We start from the raw sequence: 22008 nt of genomic DNA, 5'->3' as shown, positions 1-22008 counted from the left end.
TAAAAGATTTGTATTATGGCACTCATGTATTGTCTTACTGGGTAAGCATTAGCATTTTCACAAGATATTCTAGTGGTGTGGAAACTCCATTTTGGACACCTGAAATGTCCCAACTTTTCATTTCATCAATCAATCAATCAAAATATTCACTTATTTTCTAGCTCTAAACATTGAAACTACTTTGCTGCTTTGAACCACCATTGCTCTAGAAACAGTCCAGTAGCAGCAGTATATATACTGTGATGAAAGTCTGTCTACAAAGAAATAAAAGCAAATATTGACAGAAAAAAACTAGGCCTCTTCTTACTACTCCCTTCAAAAATGTTAAAGACACAAATGTTTCTGTAATATTGTATTCATAACTTTTGATTCAGAAGTTACCAGCACAACCATTGGTATGCTTTCTTTCTTGTTATCTACTTTGACTTCTCTTATTTCACTTTCAAACACTTTGTCACAAAAAATCCAAACCAATTATTTTGAAAGAACCATTAAATACTTCTTGAATATAAATGATGTACAAGAGAGGTCATTCTGTAACAGGTGTCCATAGACATGCTATGCCCAGTTTCACCTTCCTCCACCACCCCTCCCATGGGTTTTTACCTTCTGGTGGATTCTTATTCTGGTTGTTCCAGACTACCAACAATTTGGATAGACTAGGCACTTTAGACACCTCCGTGATAACCCGGAAAAGGCTCTCCACTCGGTCATAGGTCAGAACTACAGCTGTGAAACCTTGGGACTGAGGTGGGATCAGGGGAAGGAAGAGTGGGTTGCTCACACTGCTCCATTTCTGTGAAGGAAAACAAGAAAACAGCAAGACAATTTGATTAAAGTGAATTATTGCAGAAGGGAGTAATTCATATAGCCAGGCCCTAACTGTCAGATTTGTAATTTGCTCTGGTCAGGCAGGCTGACCCTCCAATTCTGATTTCTCAATTTTTTTTTTTTCAATTTCTCAAAACCTTTATTCCAATCTCTTTCTTATTTCAATTTTCATTTTTGTCTACCTGCAATGTTGCAACCAAATAGGGGTTAAGGTGAAAACTAAAGTGGAAGAGGCAGATAGATTTGTGGAGAAAGAAAACTAAGGTGAATTGAGTGAGCCCAGCTAGCATGGTTCAATTCTTGTTTACTAATAATTATTTTAAGACACTTATATTTATAGTCAGGACCCAATAAACAGAGACAAACTTAATCAGCACTACAATTTCAGGGTGGAAAAGTGTTAATGACAACAAAATCAAAGGAACAAACCTGTAAACTTGGCATGAAATATGCACCCAAGCAAAAAGGGAAAAATCAGATATGAAGAGGAGCAACATACTAGCTTCCACTAAGTTTGTTCAATGGTGGAAAAAACCCACCTGTTACATAAAAAAAAATTAGAAATACATGAGGTTCAAAGATAAATTTCAGAGTTATCTGCTCCTTGTGAATTTTAACTAGGGCATCCCTTTTAAGAGTTTAAAGGTCTTACTTCAATACACAGCATAGGGAAGTCAGCCCAGACGGCAAAAGACAAGACAGACAAGTAAATTCCCACTGAATGTGCCAACCCCCTTTGGAGCTGACAACATGGGGGAGGAAGCAGTGAAGGGACCAATTTAGTCTCAAATTTTCCATTCCAACTGGCGTTCCAAGCAGGGGTCGGACAGAGAAGCAAAGGGAAAAATCAAACCCTTTGGGACAAGGTGAAAAGGGGAGTTGGAAAAGCAGAAATTGAGTGATGCTGTTTTGCAAGGAAGTTTTGAATCCTAGCCTGTAAAAACTATGAATACTTGTAAGAGGTTAGCAACCGCCAGCAGCTTACAGGAATACTGTGAAATTCTCCAGCTAAATTCATACCATAAACCTGCTTTTGTATCAGGAGTAAAGCAAGTTTTACAGACTCAGAGTTACGAGGTATTTTTGTAGGAAGGTATATTTGTAGGAAGCAAACTTTGAAATTTTCTGTTTCCCTGTTTAGTCTTTGGTTAACTTTACACACCCAACAATCACCTTCCTCGAGTTTAATGGTTAGACACCCCTAACTAGAATGACTTCAAGGATTAGGAGAATAAAGAGCCTATTTACTGAAAAACATCATAACATTTTGATAAAGGAGGAAAGAAATTATTATCTGAATATGATTTCCTTCTATGAACAAATCAAAACTGAAGAGGGGATAAATATGTGAGGCGGAAAAGTTTAGTACAGCATTGGCACACTCTTTTGTCCAGGATGGTCTAAGAGTATGTTCCAGGCAAGGACCTGTCAGTGGGAGTAATACATTTTAGTAGACTTCCTGAAATAGTTGGAAAGACAGACTGACCTTCAGCTACACACATTTTATCAGGTCTGCTAAAAGCAGCATTCATCTTAAACTGTTTGTGAGGATCCTAATGGAAAAAGCCAAGTTCTAGTCTTTACCCAAAAGGAATAACAGGATAATGTAGAAACAGTAATGGTACAATATGGAATTTTGGTTCATGAAAGGGACATGGCTACCTGTAAAAGCACACTCAGTAATTCAGAAAATATACATCCATTACTTCAGCAACTGATATGTGCAGAGAAAAATCTGCTTTCAGATTACTGTATTTTCTAAAATTAAAATTTTTGTACATACTTTGCCAGTTGTTCAAGATGACTAGTGGCAAATGGGGACAGCCCTCTGATTTTGCTGCAGCTTCAATAATTCCTACAGCAAATCACAATCTAAATGTTACCAGAACATAATCCACCTCATTAAAGCTTTACTACAGATTTGTTTTCACACAACCCCCATCCCAAGACGGCTATTATCCAAATGACCCTGGTAATGTCAAGCAGCTTCTTAACACAACTCTCAGAAACCTCTTTTCATTAATACTTGAAACAGAGGTTTAAAACAGAGGTTTCATAATCAGAGTGCCAAGAAAATACTATGCTTCTATACAAGAAGAAATAACTGCTACAGCTATCTGCAGACAATGTTCTATTTATTACTTACAGGTGAGAACTGCTACCTAAATTAACGGCTCCCATTTGAAGTTTTTCTAGAAATGTTTTCTCTCTGTCCACAGCACTTCCTAACAAATTGCTTGCTATAATATCTTTTGAGAAGGATTATTCCTTTTCCACAATCTAAGACTATTTTAGGTACTTACAGAAAGAACTATATCATGCATATGTGTGCAAGCACATGCATATGTACCTAAAATGGTCACGAATTTCTCTTATAAACCTACATTTAAGGTACATTCTTTACATCCCAACTTCTACTACTTTCAGAAAGGCATGAAAATCTTCCCCTGCTGGCCACAACTTAGAAAAAATAACACAACTTTTAAGGAGGTTTTACTTCTGCACTTACTAAAGGATGATGGAAGGAGGGAAAACCCTGTAGACACACACTAATGGATGGGAGAACCATGCCTCTTGTTTGAGAAAAACATTTCAAAAAGGCAATTAAGCATCTCTCAAGTGCCATTAAGAGCCAACCCCCTGCTGCCTGCCTGAAGAGTGTGTCTACAGTCTGAGACCTATTGACCCCACTTTCTGCAGGAAATCAGGCAAATTCAAGCCTCCATAATTTGCTAAAGTCTTCCAGATTTCTGCTTGGGAAAAGCAAACCATACAGGCAATTAATACAACAGCAACCTAATTAAATCTCCATTATGGCAGCAAAGCATGAAATGGCTAATGACATAGGGATGGGTTCTCCCAGTCACTGCTCAAGCAACCAAGAGATGAAGGCACATTTGCTCCATTCCCATCTTTATTAACATTCTTGATGGAAATTCACAGGAACTTTCACTCTCAGAGAAGAGAGCAAACAGCAACAGTAGATTGATCATCCATCACTTTTCTTTGACAAAGTGCTGACACACAGCTACGGATAAGACAACCCTTCACTATCACACTTCCCAGCTAATATCATTAGAAGGGCCAGGATAATTAATCCAAGATTAATAGGTTACTTGCTGTGAATCATTTTTATGGGCAAAAAGGATCAAATTGAAATGCTAGTTTCCTAAAAGTAATTTCATGTCCCTTAAGTCTTGCAGTCTCAGTTGTCTGACCACTGTTTACAATTCATATGAAAATCCAAAGCACTGCAATGTGTGTGACAGTGAGAACTTGGGAATAGCCTGAAGCTGGAAGAGAAGTCAGGAAATGTTATGTATAAGGATCCAGACTGCTGCAGCTGTCCTGTGCATGCTTACTACAAGTGTGCATCAGTAACAATGCCTTAGAAACAAGGCACCTTCCTTTACTATAGTTCAATCAAATATTGTCCTCCTTCTTGAAAAACATCCTGATTCTACTTTAGGAAAAATAAGTACATTAAGGATGATATATCAAGGGAACCAAATCCTCATGATGTGGGAGGCTTCAGGCTGGACTTGAAAGTAGAGACTTTAGGTACAACTTAGCAGGGAAGTTTATAACAGACCTTTCTTAGCAGGGTACAGAAAGGAGATAGGTGGGAGCTTCACCACATCAATGAACACAACTGGACTGCGAACTGGACAATCTTAATATTTAAATTCTATGGAGCCTCTAAAGATACTGGTAAAGCATCAGAGCTAACAAAGACTTGGTCCTGTCCCAAAACTTCTTAACTGGTTCTTCACCGTTGAAAAAGCCTTGAAGAAAGGTACAGTAGGCACATCAGAAACTACATCATAGAATGGCCTCTAGGAAAACAAGGCTGTGTAAGATGTTCCACACTAAAGAAGAATTAAGAACTTCCCAGCTATCATTTAGTGGGAAAACTCAGCAACAGCACTAAAGAAGAATACAATTTCACTGCTCCCATGAACAAGACAGTGAGCTTTCTCACCCGTGTATTTTATTTCCAACAGCTAGCCTGCTTGTTGTAAACCACCTAATAGTGAAACCACATAGTCTGAACAGCAATGCATTGTCTTTTAAAAGCACAGTGCTAAGGACAGCAGCGTGTTGAACTTAGTAGCTGAGCAGTCCTACACATCAAGAAAAACAGAGATATATCCCTTGCCACTGTGGTTAAGGCTTTTTCAGCAGGATGGTTCTTAAAATCAATCTAACCTCAATATGGTTTCAATTATGAATTACCAGACCAAAAAAAGCCTTGATTTATTCTATTTTTCTACAATTATTTATGGTAAGTTTCTATTCAATACTTTGAGAAAGTATTTCATCATGCTTCCCATACTCAAGTGGTCACAGGGCAAATCCAAAGAAATTAACCCTCCTTACTTGTCCAGAGACAACCAAAGCGCTTACACCAAATAAAATTACAAATGAAGTTGCAATGGCTGTCATTTTGTGTTTTAATGAAGATCATAAACCCTCCTCACAAAAAAAAATTAGCCACAAGACCTACAGGAACTTCTATCTACTGTAGAATAATCCACTGTGTAAGAAAAGTATCCTAACCTCTGGGCAGGTAAATTAAAGAACCAACTGTTAATTCATGTTTCACACTCACATAAAAATAACAATGTTTACATCTGAATACATGTGGGATATTCAACCAGTCCATAATACCAACAGAAAAAAAGAAATCAATAAACGGAGATTTATTTAATATAAAAAAAGAATAATAATAAATAAAGCAAGATTTGATCCAGCTGATTGAAACCATCACACAAGAAGCAGGAAAGTACAGCAGAAAAAGAAATCTAATATTGTTCAATAGAAAAAATACCAGATATGCACTGCCCAGAAAAAATCTAGCTTATTCTCATTTACAGGCAGATAAAAAAATGTATGCTAATATTTTCTTAATGCTTTGGAGTTGACAAATGGTGCTAGAAGGGAAGTACAGTTATAACAGTAGCATTTTCTGTAGACTGAGGACTATAAAATACTAGTCAAAGAGGTTGGGAATAGTTTAATTTTTTAACAAGTGTTAAGTGCCTAGTAACTGGTAGGACCCACAAATGATATAAATGAACATCCTACTTAGGCTTTCTAACATAGCATCCTCCTATGCTAAATGAATGGCATTCTGGGCACTAAGAAAATTCTGCTATTTTAGTTTACACCAAATGATGGTGCTGTTTTCTGCCTCACTGGAAGAAATGAAATCTGGTATGTTTATTGTTCACATACTGATATTCTCAAGTGATTATTAAACTCTGGTCTGTATCATTCAAGGTCAGAGCGCAAAAGCAGCCTCTGACAAAAAAAAAAAAAATGTTTCATAGGTCTACATTATAAACAGGCTTGAAAGAATTCCAACAAAAGCAGTTGAAGAATTCTGAAAAAAATCTCTCTTACTCATTTTTCAGAAACCCATATATATTAGTGAGGTACAAGGCAAAGAGGAGAATTTAAGCAATCTACAACGAAACATAAGTGAGGAAGTAATTTACCTCTATTAGAGCATAACAAAGTACTTAATTGAAAATAACAGATCACATCTCGAGCCCAAGTCATTAGTTCTAATCCAGTCCAAACTGGTAACCATCAAAATGCACACCGTGGAATCAGTCATTTTCTGGTTTACTTGGATGTAACTGATTGCCTCCGCCTAATGGATAATGGTTGAGCCAAAAAATACAGAAGACATTAAACTCTCATGCTTGCAACTAAAGACTGTCTGAGACATAAAGGGCTAGAGTAGTCCAGCAATGAATTTCAGGCCCCAAAAGTATAATTTGCTTCTCTTCATTAAAAGGAGGAAATATGTCATAGTGCATTTTTATTCAAAGTATTACTCCATAACATATTAGCATGTTATATGCTACTAGTCTCCCATTTCCTCAACTGGACAGTGAATAAGTAGAAAAATAATCTACTTTATAACTTCTTTTTTTGCTTGAGAAAGGCCAACAGTCTTCAGTCAGCCCATAAAAACACATAAAACTGCTTGGATCACTTCCTCTGTGCAATGTACTAAGTATGGAATTAACTGTATATACATTTATCTTCTGCATACCCTATACTCCCTCCTGGAAAAGCACCCTCCTCTACCACTGCTGGATCGACACTCTGGTGAAGATACTCAGGCAACAGTCTTACAAATATTTTGAGCCAATATAAGTCAAACTAATGCCAAGAAAAGCAGCCCTCAAGCCACCCAGTCCCTCCTTTGCACATACCCCCACTCTTTCTTTTTTCTCTTGCCTGGTAAGTTTTATATAAGAAATATTATTTTGGCTAATTCATCACAACTGAAATAGAAATATAAAAAAAAGGTTGTACATGAAAGAGGAACGTGTTACCCAGCTGTAGAAGAGTGCAGGACTACTTCTTTGGGAAGCAGTACCTACTATAGTGGTTTAAAATGTTTGGGAAATTACAAACTCAGCACAGGATGGGCTGATGTTTCTTTGTGTTGAATCTTGAGAAATATCTCAGGAACAGGAATAAACCTTATCCATGTGCAGATCTAGCCATGAGTATGCCTCACAAATTTTAAGTGAGTATCATTTTCATGCTGACTGTACAAAGCAACAGCCATCCCCTCAAATGGGGGACACAAAAGTCAATGCAATCAATGTAATTTCACAGTAAAAACAATGTAATCATTATTATGCTTGCAGAAGTGTCTTAATTACTATTTCAAAGCATCCAAGCTCAAAGAAAAGCAAAGACAAGGCTATCAATCCTACTTTGCAATTGACATCAAACTTGGAGCAGCCTTTTGAGAAATATGCAGCTCTCTCAGCTTTTTCCTCATATGTGCTGCTGTTACAAACTAAATTGAATGTTTGAGACTTCTAAAAATCTCTTTTATCTAGCATACTTACATGCTGCCATCTTCTAAGTGTTTGCTAACTCAGAAGCTATTCTACTATACTACAGTCAAAATACTAAACAGCAGAACTATAGAAAAATACAGAAAATAGACTGAAATCAGACGATGAATAATTCTAAAAGCAAACAGATGAAGCAACAATACTTCAACGAAATGCAAAGTATAATGTGCACCTTGGAGAGTTATGAGCCATTTTAATTTTCAAAGTAGAAATAATGGTTATACTGCTTTGTCTAACACCTGAAGCAGTTGTAACAACTGAGCAGCAAAATAATTAGTAACCAGGACATTCTACCAAACTTTTTCAGTTACTTCTCAGGATTCTAGTGACTTACTAAGCAAAATTAACCCCTAAAAGCACACATAACCCCCACCCCCCACCTTAAGCCAAGGAGGCAGGCAGGTAAGCAACCATAGCCAAGAGATCCTTCTAAGTATCCTTCTCTGCATAATGATCTTACACAGCAAACTCTTCTTTCTGTTAGATAGGTGAATTTGTGCTAGTAAATAAATTCACAAATCCCTTAAAGCTGGCATTTTCTGGTATAGATATTTCATAGGCAAATCTGAGCTCTCGTTTTCAAAACCTCACTGTTCAGTGCTTGGGGATCTGAGGTCTATGAACAGCCCTGTCCTGATTAAAGTAATTTCTGGCTAATTTCAGTAAGCCCTTAAAACAGTGGTTGCACCTCTGCACCTCTTGTTAACATGCCTACAGCTTCTACGTACTCTTTCTGCATCTTTGTGCTCCTATTGAAACCATGTAACAAAAGCATACAGAAGAGCATTGCACTTAATCCCCACCGACCACAACACCACATGGAACAACAAACAGAGCTAAAGGAACTGGCTGCTGAGTTGGCTGAGTTTGAAGGCAGAATATACATGGCAAATTCTGGAGGTTAGTTCTGGCCAGTAACATAAGAATTTATGACAATTGCTCACACTTTCCACTGTGGTATTAATGTTAACTCACAGGTGCTTATTTTAACAATTAGCTATACCCCAGCCCTGAGACTGACCTGAAATAATTTTCTTTAAAAGCTTCAGTTGTGGAGTTAATTTAGAGAAGAATATAGCAATTTCCTTGTAAACAAAAAGGACATTAGTTACTTTGCCTTCCTATAAAAGTTAGAGGATAGAGTTGTCATTTTCTGCTACTTCAAGTGTACATCTGTAAGTCCTTTCAACTATGTTTCATCCAAGCTGATGAGAAATTGTAATAGTGCTCTATGAGTGGATATTAGGCAGGAGCTAGATGAGACACAAGCTCAAGCAGATTATTACTGCCATACAAGCTGACAATTTTGAAACTCTGACTGGAGCATTTATTTAAAAAAAAAAAAAAAAGTATAGGAGAGAATCCAGGAGATGTTTTTAGGGTCCCTTAAAAGAATGAGTAATCCTTAAAGCATTTTCTTCATTTCACTAAGTGTGTTTAAAGCTGCTTGGTTCTGCTACCATAACTGTAAAGGTGTTAAGATATTCTGATTCCCTTCTTGTGGAGTACACACTTGTGCAGATTAATTTCTTCCTTAAATACTGACCAGGGGCATATTTCCTCTCCAAGAAACAACAACAGGAGATTATTAATGCCTTTGGCTAGGCAATGGAAACACAACTTCTGAAGCACAGCAATAAGCTTCTAACTCTTCATCAGCAACTGTTCACACTCGGCCAGTCTGAAGAGTTTAAAGCAAAATACACTTTACTCCCTACCCAGTACTCCTACCCAGCTTTCTTTCTCTAAACTATCATAAAGCAAGACAGTTAACAAGTTTGGTTTTATTAGTAAAACCAAACTATTTTTTATATTTTGACACAGGGAAAATTAACTGATTATGAGTGAAAATCATCTACAGGCTTTTATATAGTAAAAAAATCAGAACCAGCTGCTTGGTGCAGAAGGTTAATTAATACTGCACTGTTTTTTCTTAACAGAAGCAAGTTCAACCAGTGAAACTTCGAACTAAATCAAAAACAGGCAAAAAAAAGAAATGTAAAACTTTGATCATCAGTTTCTGTACAAGAGAAATTGTTAAGAAATAACATGGAGAAAATTGTAGGTATAAGAATAATAAGCTATTTCAACAGAAATATATGAAAGATCCCTAGAGGTTTTTTGACATCTTCAGCATTTCCACTATTTTCTCTGCAGTCATACAGACTGTGTCCAAGTATATACAGTGCTTCAAACTTTCCCTGAATTAAACAGATATAAAAGTGTATGTGTGTGTGTGTGCGTGTGTGTGTGTGTGTGTGCATCAAGGAAAAAAAAATAAATAAAACTATAAACAAGGTAGCAATTTAATGTGTGCAATAGCAAAAGTTAAAAGTTCTCATCTTAGTACCAGGACATAAAAGAACTGCTAGTTATTTTGCCAGTGGTCATAAAATATATTAGCTTCATCTGTGCAAGTTAGTAACACAACACATATGCACACAAACACAGACACAAAATTCTTACCAAGTTTCATAGCACATACCTTTAATACAAGAAAAAACAAACAAACAAACAAAAAAAACCCAACAAAAACGCTATTTGTTTTACAAGTAAATCACACAAATTTACTTACCACAGCTGGAGGATCATTCCATTCTTCATAAGAAATGGCAGCATAAGGGTAAATTCTGTCATTGATAATCTGAAGAGTAGCAAGAGCAATTGCTTTCATCGATCGAAAATACGCTTCCCAGAACCACCTTGCCTGTAAAGAGAATAAAAACCACTTTCATATTGCACAGATCCAGTGCTTAATAATCAATATTGGTTTGCCATGCACAATCTGTTCCATGCAGTCTACAAGTCATGTGGAAATTAAATTAGGAGGCATGTTTATTGTAGATAGAATATTTCCATAAAGCCCGAAGGCTTTAAACTCAACTCCACCCCTTAAAAGGGCTCATAGCCAATAAAAAGAAGCAGCAGCAGCAATATTTTGCAAGTGATTAAACAATGAAAATATTTGAAGGAATCAAGTATTTTCACACTTTTATCATATGTTTTCCTCCTCAAAAAGGTCAAAAACAGTTTGACCATAAAACAAATTAAATTACTATTAAAACAAAATAAATACTGTTATACTCCGCTTTTTCTAAGGCAAAGGAATCCATAGTGCAGTTAAATATGCAAATAAAAGTATTCTGTCTGAAAGGCAGAACTTAGAAGTCACTTTTAACATCAATATTAGAACACTTGATCAGATAGAGAATTTCAGTAGTCATGAACTCTACCAGACCAATAACTTCCAAAGTCTTCCAGGAAACCTATTATTATTTATACAAGTAAATTATTATGATTTTCACATAAAAGTACATGTACAGGGCAATTTATTACAATTATTACTCTAGGCTAATTTCTAGCACAGTGTAGAACTGCTGAAATGAAGCATGAGATTGTTATACACGGGTGCTCTGAATTTCACAGACAACTTAATCTAAAACTAAAGTTCTGTACAAGTTTTCATCTTGTCCCAGTTTCTGTGTAAGAGAGAAATGATAGAAGAAAAGCAGGGGTTTGGAAATGAAAATGCTGACTTATCTGACTCTCTGTTAAGAGATATAAAAGTACTTTTTCAATCCCTAGAATTATCAAATGGTCCTGTAGGTCCCCATCCAACCCAGAAGGAAATATGCTTAACCAAACCATGTAGTCCAAGAATTCTGGCCCAAAAGATACAATATTTTTCAATCTTAGTTTTCTTCAGGAAACTGGAACACCTTGAACTCTCCAAAAATTAATTTCACTTGCAAACTCCCTTTGGTTAATTGCAACTATAAGAATATGTGTTTGCACCCAGGAGGTAGAACAATTAAAACAGATGCATTTTTTCATTAATTGGAACCTTTAGAAGCTTTCAGAGGACACAGATGAGGACAATACACAAATTTGGGCAAGTGCTATTTTACTCTTGCTAGAGAATTCTGAAATAGCAAAAAGGCTCTACAGACAAATCAGTTTTAATAACATACTATGAAAATATTAAGTAATATTATTTACTGTATTTTATTATTGAAGGAATACCAAGTTTCTGGAGGTACAGATCTTAGGATGAACCAAAAATAACCCTGGTTTATCTATTTTTAACCAATGCCAACAGATCTCTCTGCAGGTCAGTACTTTAAAACAGAAGACACACAGTGATTCCTGCATATACACTTCCTTTTGGATATTCCTAGACTAAGTAACAGTATAGAGGAAAGATTATAAGCACAAACTTGCATATACACATGCTCCTAGTACCCTGTACTTTACTCCATGTGTAAGCTATGGGGTTTAGACCTACAGACTTGTTGCTGAACCACCAGCCCTGAAATTCCACTCTGAATAAAAAAAAAAAAAAAATCTGTAAAACAGATTCTGCAGAATATTTCTGTAAATATTTAAGACAAAACAAAAAAAAAATATGCTACAATTTAGAAAGAAAACTAGGAGAGAGATTAGTGCTCTCTAAAGCACCACATTTACTGTGCAAACAGCCATAACTCTGATTATTTCAGGCTATTTCAAAATTTTACTAGAGAGTGATAGGTATGTCCAAAATGGCACTACTCTGGAGCTTGTCATCCAGAGAGAGTACAAAGCAACTTCAGTTTAGAATGGAATCACTTCCCTGTCCTTATTTCTCTTCCTGATGGGACTTAACAGCTGGATAACAGGCTGATTACAAAGAACACAGAACAAAATTACTACCACATTAAAATGTAAAAGCAGAAGAGTTATATAAATGGGTAAGAATATGTAAAAAGACACTAAATAAAGCAAACAACCTATGCTAAGCAAAAGCATTAGTATTTCTTTCTCCATGAAAGAAATCCCTCCCTACATCCCTTAAGAAAAATATATTCTCAAACAACAAACTATCTGAAAAGAAAACTAGAAGCAGATTAAGAATTAAAATGGACCAGAACAGCTAACTTCTCCATTCAAGTGTGCTAAATAAAAAGGATTCCAAATTTTATTTTCATGCTAGACAACAGTTTAAAACAATTGCTGTAAGCAGTACTAAGTGGGAAGGAGAAACTATTTAATGTAGCCTTTTAACAGATAACTTTATAAGCAATTAAGTAACTATTAATAGTGTGAAATACAGGATTATGTATTCCATTGTTATTAAATGACAGCATTCCTATAATGTTCTAAGATTGTTTATTAATAACATAGTATCTATTAATATCTAGTTTCATAAAAATCAAAATGGTTTACTTCCTTCAGCAAAACTAGAATGGATCTGATCTAGCTGCTCTTCACTTAAAGAATGCTTATAATGTCAGGGAAGATTACACCTTTGTACCAGAAGCAAATCTGGAGAAGAGGGCAGAGGGAATTTATGTTTTATAGACTAATATTTATGTAATTAATTTTTTGTAAAGAGCTATAAAATGTTCCCACAGTCGGTTGTAATATTTTTGGAGTTGTGTTTCTTTAAGGCAGAACTCAAAACCTTCTAAGGGGATTTGAAGTCCCCAAACAGATGTTTCAGGGTCTCATTACTTCCTCCCCACCTTGTTTGCTTTTATAAAGCAGAACTGATTAACATGGCTTGCTAGCGTCTGCTGCTCCACATGCTGAGTTACTAAATATTTTGGGAAAGTTTTCTATTGGGAAGATGTATGTTGATTCCACTTGAAATGTATTTTCTACTCAGTGAGGTTGAAAAGCTTATGTTGGAATGTAAGAAACAGAGGGGATATAAATTCCATGACACATTTGTGATACAGGAGAGAGTAACAACAATAAAAGAGAAGGATTTCTGTTCCAGACTCCTATGCCATCTTTCTTATCATTCTTACATAGCTTTATTGAGCTCTCTGTTTTCTCTTTTCCATATCTATGAATCCAGAAAACTCAGGAGTAACTTTAAGACACTAAGCAATGTTTTTAAGGTATGGTAATTGTAATACACTAATTAGAGCTACCTGAATGCCTTTCAGGATCTTGAAATAAACAATCTAAGTCCAGACCTTGGCTTTCACATAGCATTGATTATACACAGACTACAATTATTATAAAGTCAGACTTCTCCTTTCAACTTGAACTGAGATCAGCTTCTAGCACTCTAGAAGCCTGCTTGATGAGGTTTCAAGATTTTTCTAAGGAAACACACTGTGTAGACCACAGACTTGTAGAGAAAGCTAGCTTTGTATATACCTAAATATTGCTTGGGCCATGGGCAACCTAGGTGGTTAACAGAGATCAAACAAGTAGGACTGCCAAGACAACACAGATCAATGTACATTAACCTGTATGGCTTACAAGGAATTGAAAACAGAAAGAAGAAATAAAATTTCTCCTTCTGAATTTCTGGATAAATAGAAAATCTAGGATAGAGCCAAAAGGAAAGACAGAAAAGCATTACTTTCGGAAACAGTTTTACCAATGCTTTGAAGAGTCAAATCTACTGTATGATTTGACTGACAATGAGAAATACATTATATTATTGGGTTGGAATTGACTGGAAATTCTCATTACATAATAGATTGCCCATGAAATTAGTTCATCTGAATTCAATTTCTGCAATAAATTTAACAAAGCCATGACAACTTCATTATGGAAGCCAAAGACTGAAGGAATTGGAGACCAAATTCTCTCCTCTCGCCAAGCAGTGAATTCTGAAGACCAAGTTCACAAATGTGGGCATGCCAGTAAGTAGTTCTAAGTTGCTGCCCTTCCTTTCTTCCTTCCTCCTGCCCCACTTTCAACTGCTGCATCCTCATTAGATCAGCCATGAAAACCCATCACTTCCTGTAAAGGCCAAAATTTCTTATAAGGTAGTGTTATCAATTTATCTCCAGAAATACACACCTTGAGAAAGACTAGCAATATCTGTAAGACAGATGTTCCTTAAACCAAATAAGCAAGCATCCAACTCAAAAGTTCAATTCCACTTGTTTTCAGTTCCAGGATTTAGTTCAATCGAACTACAAAGAAACTAAACTGACAATATTCAGTACATACCAGCACAGGCAAGAGCTTGGGAAGAGAGCATTTGCACTTATATCCATACCAGACAATAGGCAGCAGCATGCAGCAACAAGGTAGCCTGCCCATAGAAAGTAACATTTATTTATGTAAGGTGTTATTTTCCTAAGAAATAAATACACTTGGGGGCCTAGCATCTCTTTATAAGCTCTTTACAAGCCAACATAGCATCAAGTTACAGAGTCCATGAATTTAATGTTTATAAGTTCTAGTGTTAATGCCATTAATGGTACTCTGGTGTAGAGTGCAAGACAGATCAATGCAAATCTTTCCAATGGTTTGCAGAAAAAAAACCAACACTGGGCATAAGGCAAGGAAAGGACTACTTTCCATAACGTTTAGATCAAGGAGAAAACAGTCCATGAAAGGAACTTTCTAGCCTTCTGTCTTCACAGCCCATGATTTGGTGGGACTTCGTAAAAGTAGCAAGAGTGGGAAAAAAAAAAAAATTCGCAAAAGAGTAGTAAAACTTAACTGCCCATAAACCACCACTTTTCTCAACTTTTAGGTCAGGCACCATGATGCTGTGAGATTCTGCCCCACTGCAGCAGTTCTGTGTTTCCAAAATGCCTTGAAAGGGTTTACAAGGCCTTGAAATACAGCCATTTTCACACCATCTATGGTGACTCTATCTAAATGCTTTCCCTTCTTAATGGCTCTTGGTATTACTGGTTTTTACTCCCAGCTGGATTAGAGAAGTCTATCCAAGCAAAAGAGTGTGGCCTACCTGCTGCAACAGCACTCCCTGGAAACTTGCTGATCTTACTTTTAATCCTGGTTCTGTTACTTATTTACAGATAAAAGTTTGGCATTTATTAGATTTCTTGCTTCTACTTCAGCCTCTCAGCAGTATGTGTAATATTGACCTCAAAGAGATGTTGTGAGACTTAACCATTCCAAACCTTTCAAATTTTGGGATGGATAGAAGAATAGGGGGAAAAATAAGTATCTTTTCTTTTTATTTGTAAATAAAAACTTTAAACTAATAAAATATTTAGCTAAGTAACTGAAGTAACTGACTGCAGGAACCCTGTGCTAAAAATGCATACCTTCAACAGAGATACAAAAGATATTACAGTAAATATCTACAGCCCAGCTGTGCATCTGACAGCTCTGGACATGGAAATGCATCAACAAAGACCTGCTAAAGTTATATGTCATACTGTAATATAATCAAACATTTTCTAAGTGACTGAGACATTATTTCCCATTGAGTACACTACTCAGATTGGTCCCAGGCAACCTCCCCTGCCCCCAAACTATTTATATTGGGCAGTAGGATTAAATGGGCTACTGAAGTTCAGGATAAATTGAATTTTTGCCCTATACTCAAGATGCATATGAATATAACATAATATAATAGTCAGACAGCAAGCCTGAACTCTCAAGAGCCCTACTGAGCTCCCCTGAGGAGAAGCTAAGTTGCTCTTTTGGAGCAATATGCATTTTAGGAAATGTTTCCTAAGAAAAATTTTGGGTTCAGACTGAGGACCTTATATCCCCAAGTTCTCACATTTTTCTGCTCATAAATTGTAATCTGTACCCTCTTTCTGTACTGTTTTACCGTTCCTACATCTGGTTCACTTCCAACAGCTTCCTTGCTGATTGCATATACTGCTTTCAGTATGCAGTTCTCCAGCAAAGATGATACCAGCTTGTATTAACTAAAAGCAGTGATATGTTTAGTTTTTTAACACAGGCTTACAAGAAAGCCTCAAAAGAGTATACTATTAAGAATTAAACAGTATTTTATTGCTTCTAGAAAATGGTAAGAATTTGGGATTAAAAAAAAGTGCTTGATTGCTTTAGGACCCTTGGTGGTAACATTCAGTCACATGCAACATACCTAAGGCTGGCTAGTTCATTCTCTCTGTAATCAGTGCAGGAAAAAAAATTGAGTTATTCAGACAGAAATTTGGACCTCTGGTACCTCAAAATACCTTCTAATAAATCCATTCTTTTCTTAGTAAAGGAGCATGAGAGGCTAAAATAAGTGACTAGTTGTAGGTCATGGTCCTTCCTCCCCTTAAAGCTCTGCATCACATTTCACTAGTGACCTGAAGTAGTCTCATTTTTCCCAGAGAGGCATGAAGATTTGAAATACAAATCTAGGTTACATTTCTCAAAAACAACTCAAGTGCTTATGAATAATGTAAGTAAGAGAGCTGTGATCTGAAAAGTTATCTCACTTTTGGGGTGCCTGAAACTGGACGTAAACTCTTTAGAAATTGCATTCCGAAAGTAAAAATTAGTTTCTTTTTCCCCATACATGGACTATGTAGGAATTTTAAAAGCTAATCCATTAAATCAATTAAATACTGGTAAAATCATGCTAACTTGCCTAAAACTGAAAATTTTCTTATGTTCATGTTTTATAGAATATCAAATAAAAAGCATCTTTCAAATTCAACCAAAAATGGCTGTTGCATCTCTTTCTCACTTCAGACCTATCCAAGAAAAGCATCAGTGCAGACAGGATATAAAGACTGCTCAGAGTATCAGCATGTCACCTCTAAAACTAAAAAATGAAGGTAAGCAAGGAATTCAAGTTTTGGAGGCGCACAATCACTTCAGATAAAGACTAATCCATAATTCAGCATCAGAGTTATCAGAACCTCAAAGCAGAAGTTCCTCTCAAGGGGAAAAAGGAGGAATGAGCAGGAGAACAATGCAGGGCACACACTGTTGTTTCCAGTTAACTAAGGTTCGTTTCTAATGTAATCTGACATCATTCTTTGAATATTATTTCTGAACTTTCATTCCATGTTTCTCTGTTATGCAGAATTCTCAAGTAAAGCCCTGAAAATACTCAATTCACCTATTTAACTTACACAAATTATATGAGTAGCCTATAGAGGAATATTCCTTAACTACAAGACACTTCAGCAGAATGAGCAAACAAAACAATAATTAGTATCATTACAGTCAAATATTTTAAGAAAGAGATTCTAGACAAACATTTCATGGTGCTGGTTTTTATTCAGCTTCAAAAACAAAATCTTCAAAAGAGAAGTGGTAAGTGGATTTAATCCTTTGGCTCAATATTCTCTGCTGCAGTAATTTCAGCTACGAAACAAGCACATTTGCCTCCTTCAGATACAACAGAGAGTGAAAACTGAATCCTTCCATTATCCAAATTTCTTTTTTTCCTTTTTCTTTTTGAAGCTGCTAATTCATAAGGGGACAGAGGTCAGAGTTCAAAATGCTAATCTTACCCTTCAGATACCAGCCACTTGGGAATCACTCACTTCTACTCACTCTCGGTTTTATTGCTGGAGACTACTTGCTGACTCTTAGAAGAGTTAAAAGAAAATGTCAGTGCAAGCTCTGATATTAAAATTAAGTTTCTTGCACTGCAGCCTTCCTCAGATTCTGATTCTCCTCTTTGGTGCTTTGAAAAGAAACACATCAACTGTAGTAATTCATACATGCAACACATACTGTGCATATATGAGAATGGTTCTTAGAAACTTATCTACTAAAGTTAACATTTTCACTCTTGCTTCCTCGCTTTCACATAACTTTGGAGTTTGAGGGGTTTATTAGTTTTAGGGGTGGTGGGTTTTGGAGGTTTTCTGCTTTGGTGTTTCTAAGGTTTTCATCTTCTCATGAAGAGCCTTCTGCTTATGTACATGACACAAAACAAGGTATTTTCAATAAAAGTTATCATTTTCTCTCATTAAATGGCAACTAACAAACTATATAAATATAGTTTTGAAATCCTGCATTATCTTTGCCCTTAAAATACAGGTTTCTGCTATTCCTTGTCCTAACGATAGCAACTTAATCCTAAAAATAGCAAGAACATAGGAGTTGAATAGATAAAAATATCACTTAGCACTGGTGCTCTCCACTCCCTCCATGTATTTCTGCACCTCAAACTTGCTTCTTTGATTAATGACTATGTCAACTTAGCAACTCTGTTGCAGAAGGCAACATTGCACCAGCCAGGAAACCTGACTTACTGTCCTGGCACCCTACAAATCCATGGTCAAAATAGTTTTCAGTTATGGAGCCAACAAACAGATACCAGCACGTGAGCAGCAAGGAACCCATCCCATTCTCAGCTGTGGCTGGGAGTACTGTTGAAAAGTATGGAGACAGAGCCAGCAAAGAAAGCAGCAGGATGAGGGTAAGAAACAACAAAACCCCCCAAAAAAATCACACAACCGAACAAAACCCCGAAGTTTCATGCAGTATTTACAGCTTTAAAAACATGTGATATAAAAAATTACTACCATTTTCTGAATTCCCTTGCTCCCAAAGAACTTTCAGTTTGTATTCCTATTTATAAGCTAATGGCATTTGTTGACACCATAGAAATAACACAGCTGAAAAGGAGAAAGAGATACAAGCCCACTCTTTTCCCTCCAGTTTTCAGGAGTTTGTATGGCTCTCTAATTAATCCAACTTCACCAGGCCATTACCATTACTGTAAAGGTAGTGGCAGGCACACCTGGCCTGGGGAGTAATCAAAAATACTTGTACCTATCATCCTTATTATGATATTTGCTCTTGACACACTCAACATAAAACCAGACCTACAGTGGGCTAGCATTGTGCTATCACTGATTCAACAGCAGGCTGAAGAATAACAGAAAACAAATATATGTATCTAATTGCAGGGAACGTTCAGCTACTGCATGACCAGAAGTTGGGGGGTGGGAAGACGTTTTATCCACATTTCTTGACAAGTGATGGACAGCTCCTGAAACTGAAAGCAATAGGTTTCTAGTCCTAGGGGTATTGCCTTCAAATATGTCTATGTTCTCAGGGTAGATCAGTTTTCCCTGCTGCAGGCATCCTGCTGAGAGGTGAGGTCCCAAGCAAAACACAGGAATCTGACTGCAAGTCTTTGAGGTGGCAGGAGCCAAGGGAGGTTCAAAGACAAGGCTGGCCGGTGGGCAGCACCTCTGGGTACTGCAGAGGTTAGAGGTTAGTAAAGCAGGAGCCACTGGCCAATAAAACAGTGTTTGGAGAGCCCACCCTACAGATAAATTAGGGATCTGTTTACACCTTTCCCAGCTTTCTGTGTTACACACACTGGTGCTTCCCACTGTGATCTTGTCCTCTGTCCACCAGTATCTCCCTTCCTCGGCAGCTGCCCTGCTCTCTGCTGGTAGGCTTCATAACATAGCTAAAGGATGCTTGGAAACTTTTAATCAGCATCCAGCATCAAAAATAAATAAATAAAAGCACAACTGCTTTTATTTGTGTCAACTGCTGCAATAAGATCTGGCTTGTTTGAGATTTCCCATGACTGCTGTACTAATGCTGGGAGAATAGAAGCTTAAATTCCCTTGATTAGAGAAGCTAAACACAAAGCAATCCCAGTGCCAATCACACACATGAAAGGACAGCTTTTTGAAGGAAGAAAAAAAATCTAGGTAAGGTTACCACTATATTATAGCTGTCAAAAATCAGTACATACCTCAATTTTAGAGCTTAAGCGCTATACCAGGAAGAACTTGCCCTTTTGATGAAGGCAGGTTTTGCTCAGTTTCCTGTAAGCTATACAGCTCTGTTTTGTATAAGCACAAACATAACACATATACCCCCATACACACAGTTTCTCAACAGTGGACAACTTTAACCACAGACATTACTGCCAGTGTTGCTTGAATACAAATATATCTTACTGACTTCTCTGAGGATAAAAGCTGAAGGACTGGCAGTCATGAGGTTTTTTCCATACCTACTGGAAAAATTCCATTTAGGACATGGTGCTGCTTTTTTTCCTCCATATTTTCCTCATCTTAAAAATAACTGAACTTAACTTGAGCTATATAAAAATACCTCATCCTTCATGGCTCAAACTGCACATGGCTGTATGGTTATCTGATGAAATGAGGAAGGTGAATATTAACTGCTGGTTGTGATAATACTATGTGGTAGTCACACTACAATGAAACAGGATTGAAAATAAATTTACATTTTTTTAAAATCATCAATAGACATCAAGAAGAGTTATTTATTTCTTCTTGGTAGACATCTGGAATAGCATGCTATCCTTTACTGTGTGGAGCTAAACTTCTATCCATGATTCCCTACTCAAATATTAACATCCTGGAATAGGCTCACCCTCTGCAAACCTTCTGCCCATAACATCTCTACAGAATTAAGTCACCAGGATTCAAAGACAACAAACACCAGGTGCCATTTTAATTTCTGAAAGCACTCAAAATTGTTAATGAAAAAAAAAAATAAAGAAAAGGAAGAAAAGGAAGAAGTCAAACCCTGGATGCAAATCACACCATTTGAAAGCCAATGGGCACTACAGCATATTCCTAAACCAGCCCACTATTCAGTTTGTAAAAAGGACACATAATTTTCCTACTTCCAGGCATCTAAGAAACTATTCAATATATCTGTATAATTTACAGACAAAGATTAAAGGAAAAGATGGCTGAAGATTATCTGGCAGCAAACTGTTTCTATAGAAAACGCAAGACCTTTCCAATTTAACAGCCAGATGTTCCTACTGTCTTGTAAGATACATTTGATACAGTCATTAAAACAGGATCTAGATTTCTAAATTCCATTCTTAATATTATGATTTGACCTTGTACAAGTTATTTACGTATGTATCTACTCATCAGTAAAATGGACACAAGACCAAGGTGTATTTACTACTCTATTTAATATACTCACATGCAAATTACTACAGCAATGCAGCGTATTTATGCTATATAGATAAATGCTAAAGTTGCAATACATTCAACAATTAAAGGGGGTAAACAAAGCAAGAAGATTTGATAAGGAATGTTATGTGGTACAGATTATACAGCAGCAGAGGGAAAAGCACAGAGCAACAAAGAAAGATTGCAATACCAGGAGATATGCTTAATAATCCATTTGTCTGCAGCTAACTGTTTCATGTGCATGACAGAATATTTTCAAATATTCCTTCTAAAAGTACATGCCTTTCCAATTTCTGGATCATCTGGTTTATCTGTAGTCTATCCAAGTTGTGTATAGCAATCTGCAAAGGGTAAGTATCAAAAACCCACTGTGTGACAAGTTACAGACTCTTAAGACACAGACTCTTAAAATCTAATCTGAAAAACAAAAAAAAATTGTCTTAGAATAGCATAATTTTCCTCTTACAGTTAAGTTTAACCTTTTACTGTTTAGAAACTGCCAATGTAGATACAAAAGCAGTCCAAATGCATCCTATAAAAATTATACATGGAGGTGCTGACTGGTCTCAAATTTCAGAGCTCTTTCTCAGAGATGCCACGAAGACAATTTTCTTCATTCCGAAAAACAACAAGGCAGGACAGGCAAGGAAAAAAAAGAACGAACT

The 22008-nt window shown here is 36.5% G+C and overlaps 1 protein-coding gene across 2 annotated transcripts in view; it reads right to left on the bottom strand.

Annotated features, from left to right (window-relative positions):
• The window catches only part of EXT2 (exostosin glycosyltransferase 2), a 74188-nt gene that overhangs the window by 30107 nt on the left and 22073 nt on the right, over positions 1-22008 (bottom strand). For both annotated transcript variants that reach the window (XM_062494609.1, XM_062494608.1), the window contains 2 exons: positions 10297-10428; positions 607-796 (listed from right to left, as the gene is read on the bottom strand). In XM_062494609.1, coding sequence (XP_062350593.1) covers positions 607-796; positions 10297-10428 — 322 coding nt within the window. The remainder of the gene's footprint in view (positions 1-606; positions 797-10296; positions 10429-22008) is intronic.

Source organism: Cinclus cinclus, chromosome 6, assembly GCF_963662255.1.
Source record: "Cinclus cinclus chromosome 6, bCinCin1.1, whole genome shotgun sequence".
NCBI lineage: Eukaryota > Metazoa > Chordata > Aves > Passeriformes > Cinclidae > Cinclus > Cinclus cinclus.
The sequence above is the reverse complement of the archived record's forward strand: the minus strand, read 5'-3'. Positions and strand labels throughout refer to the sequence as shown.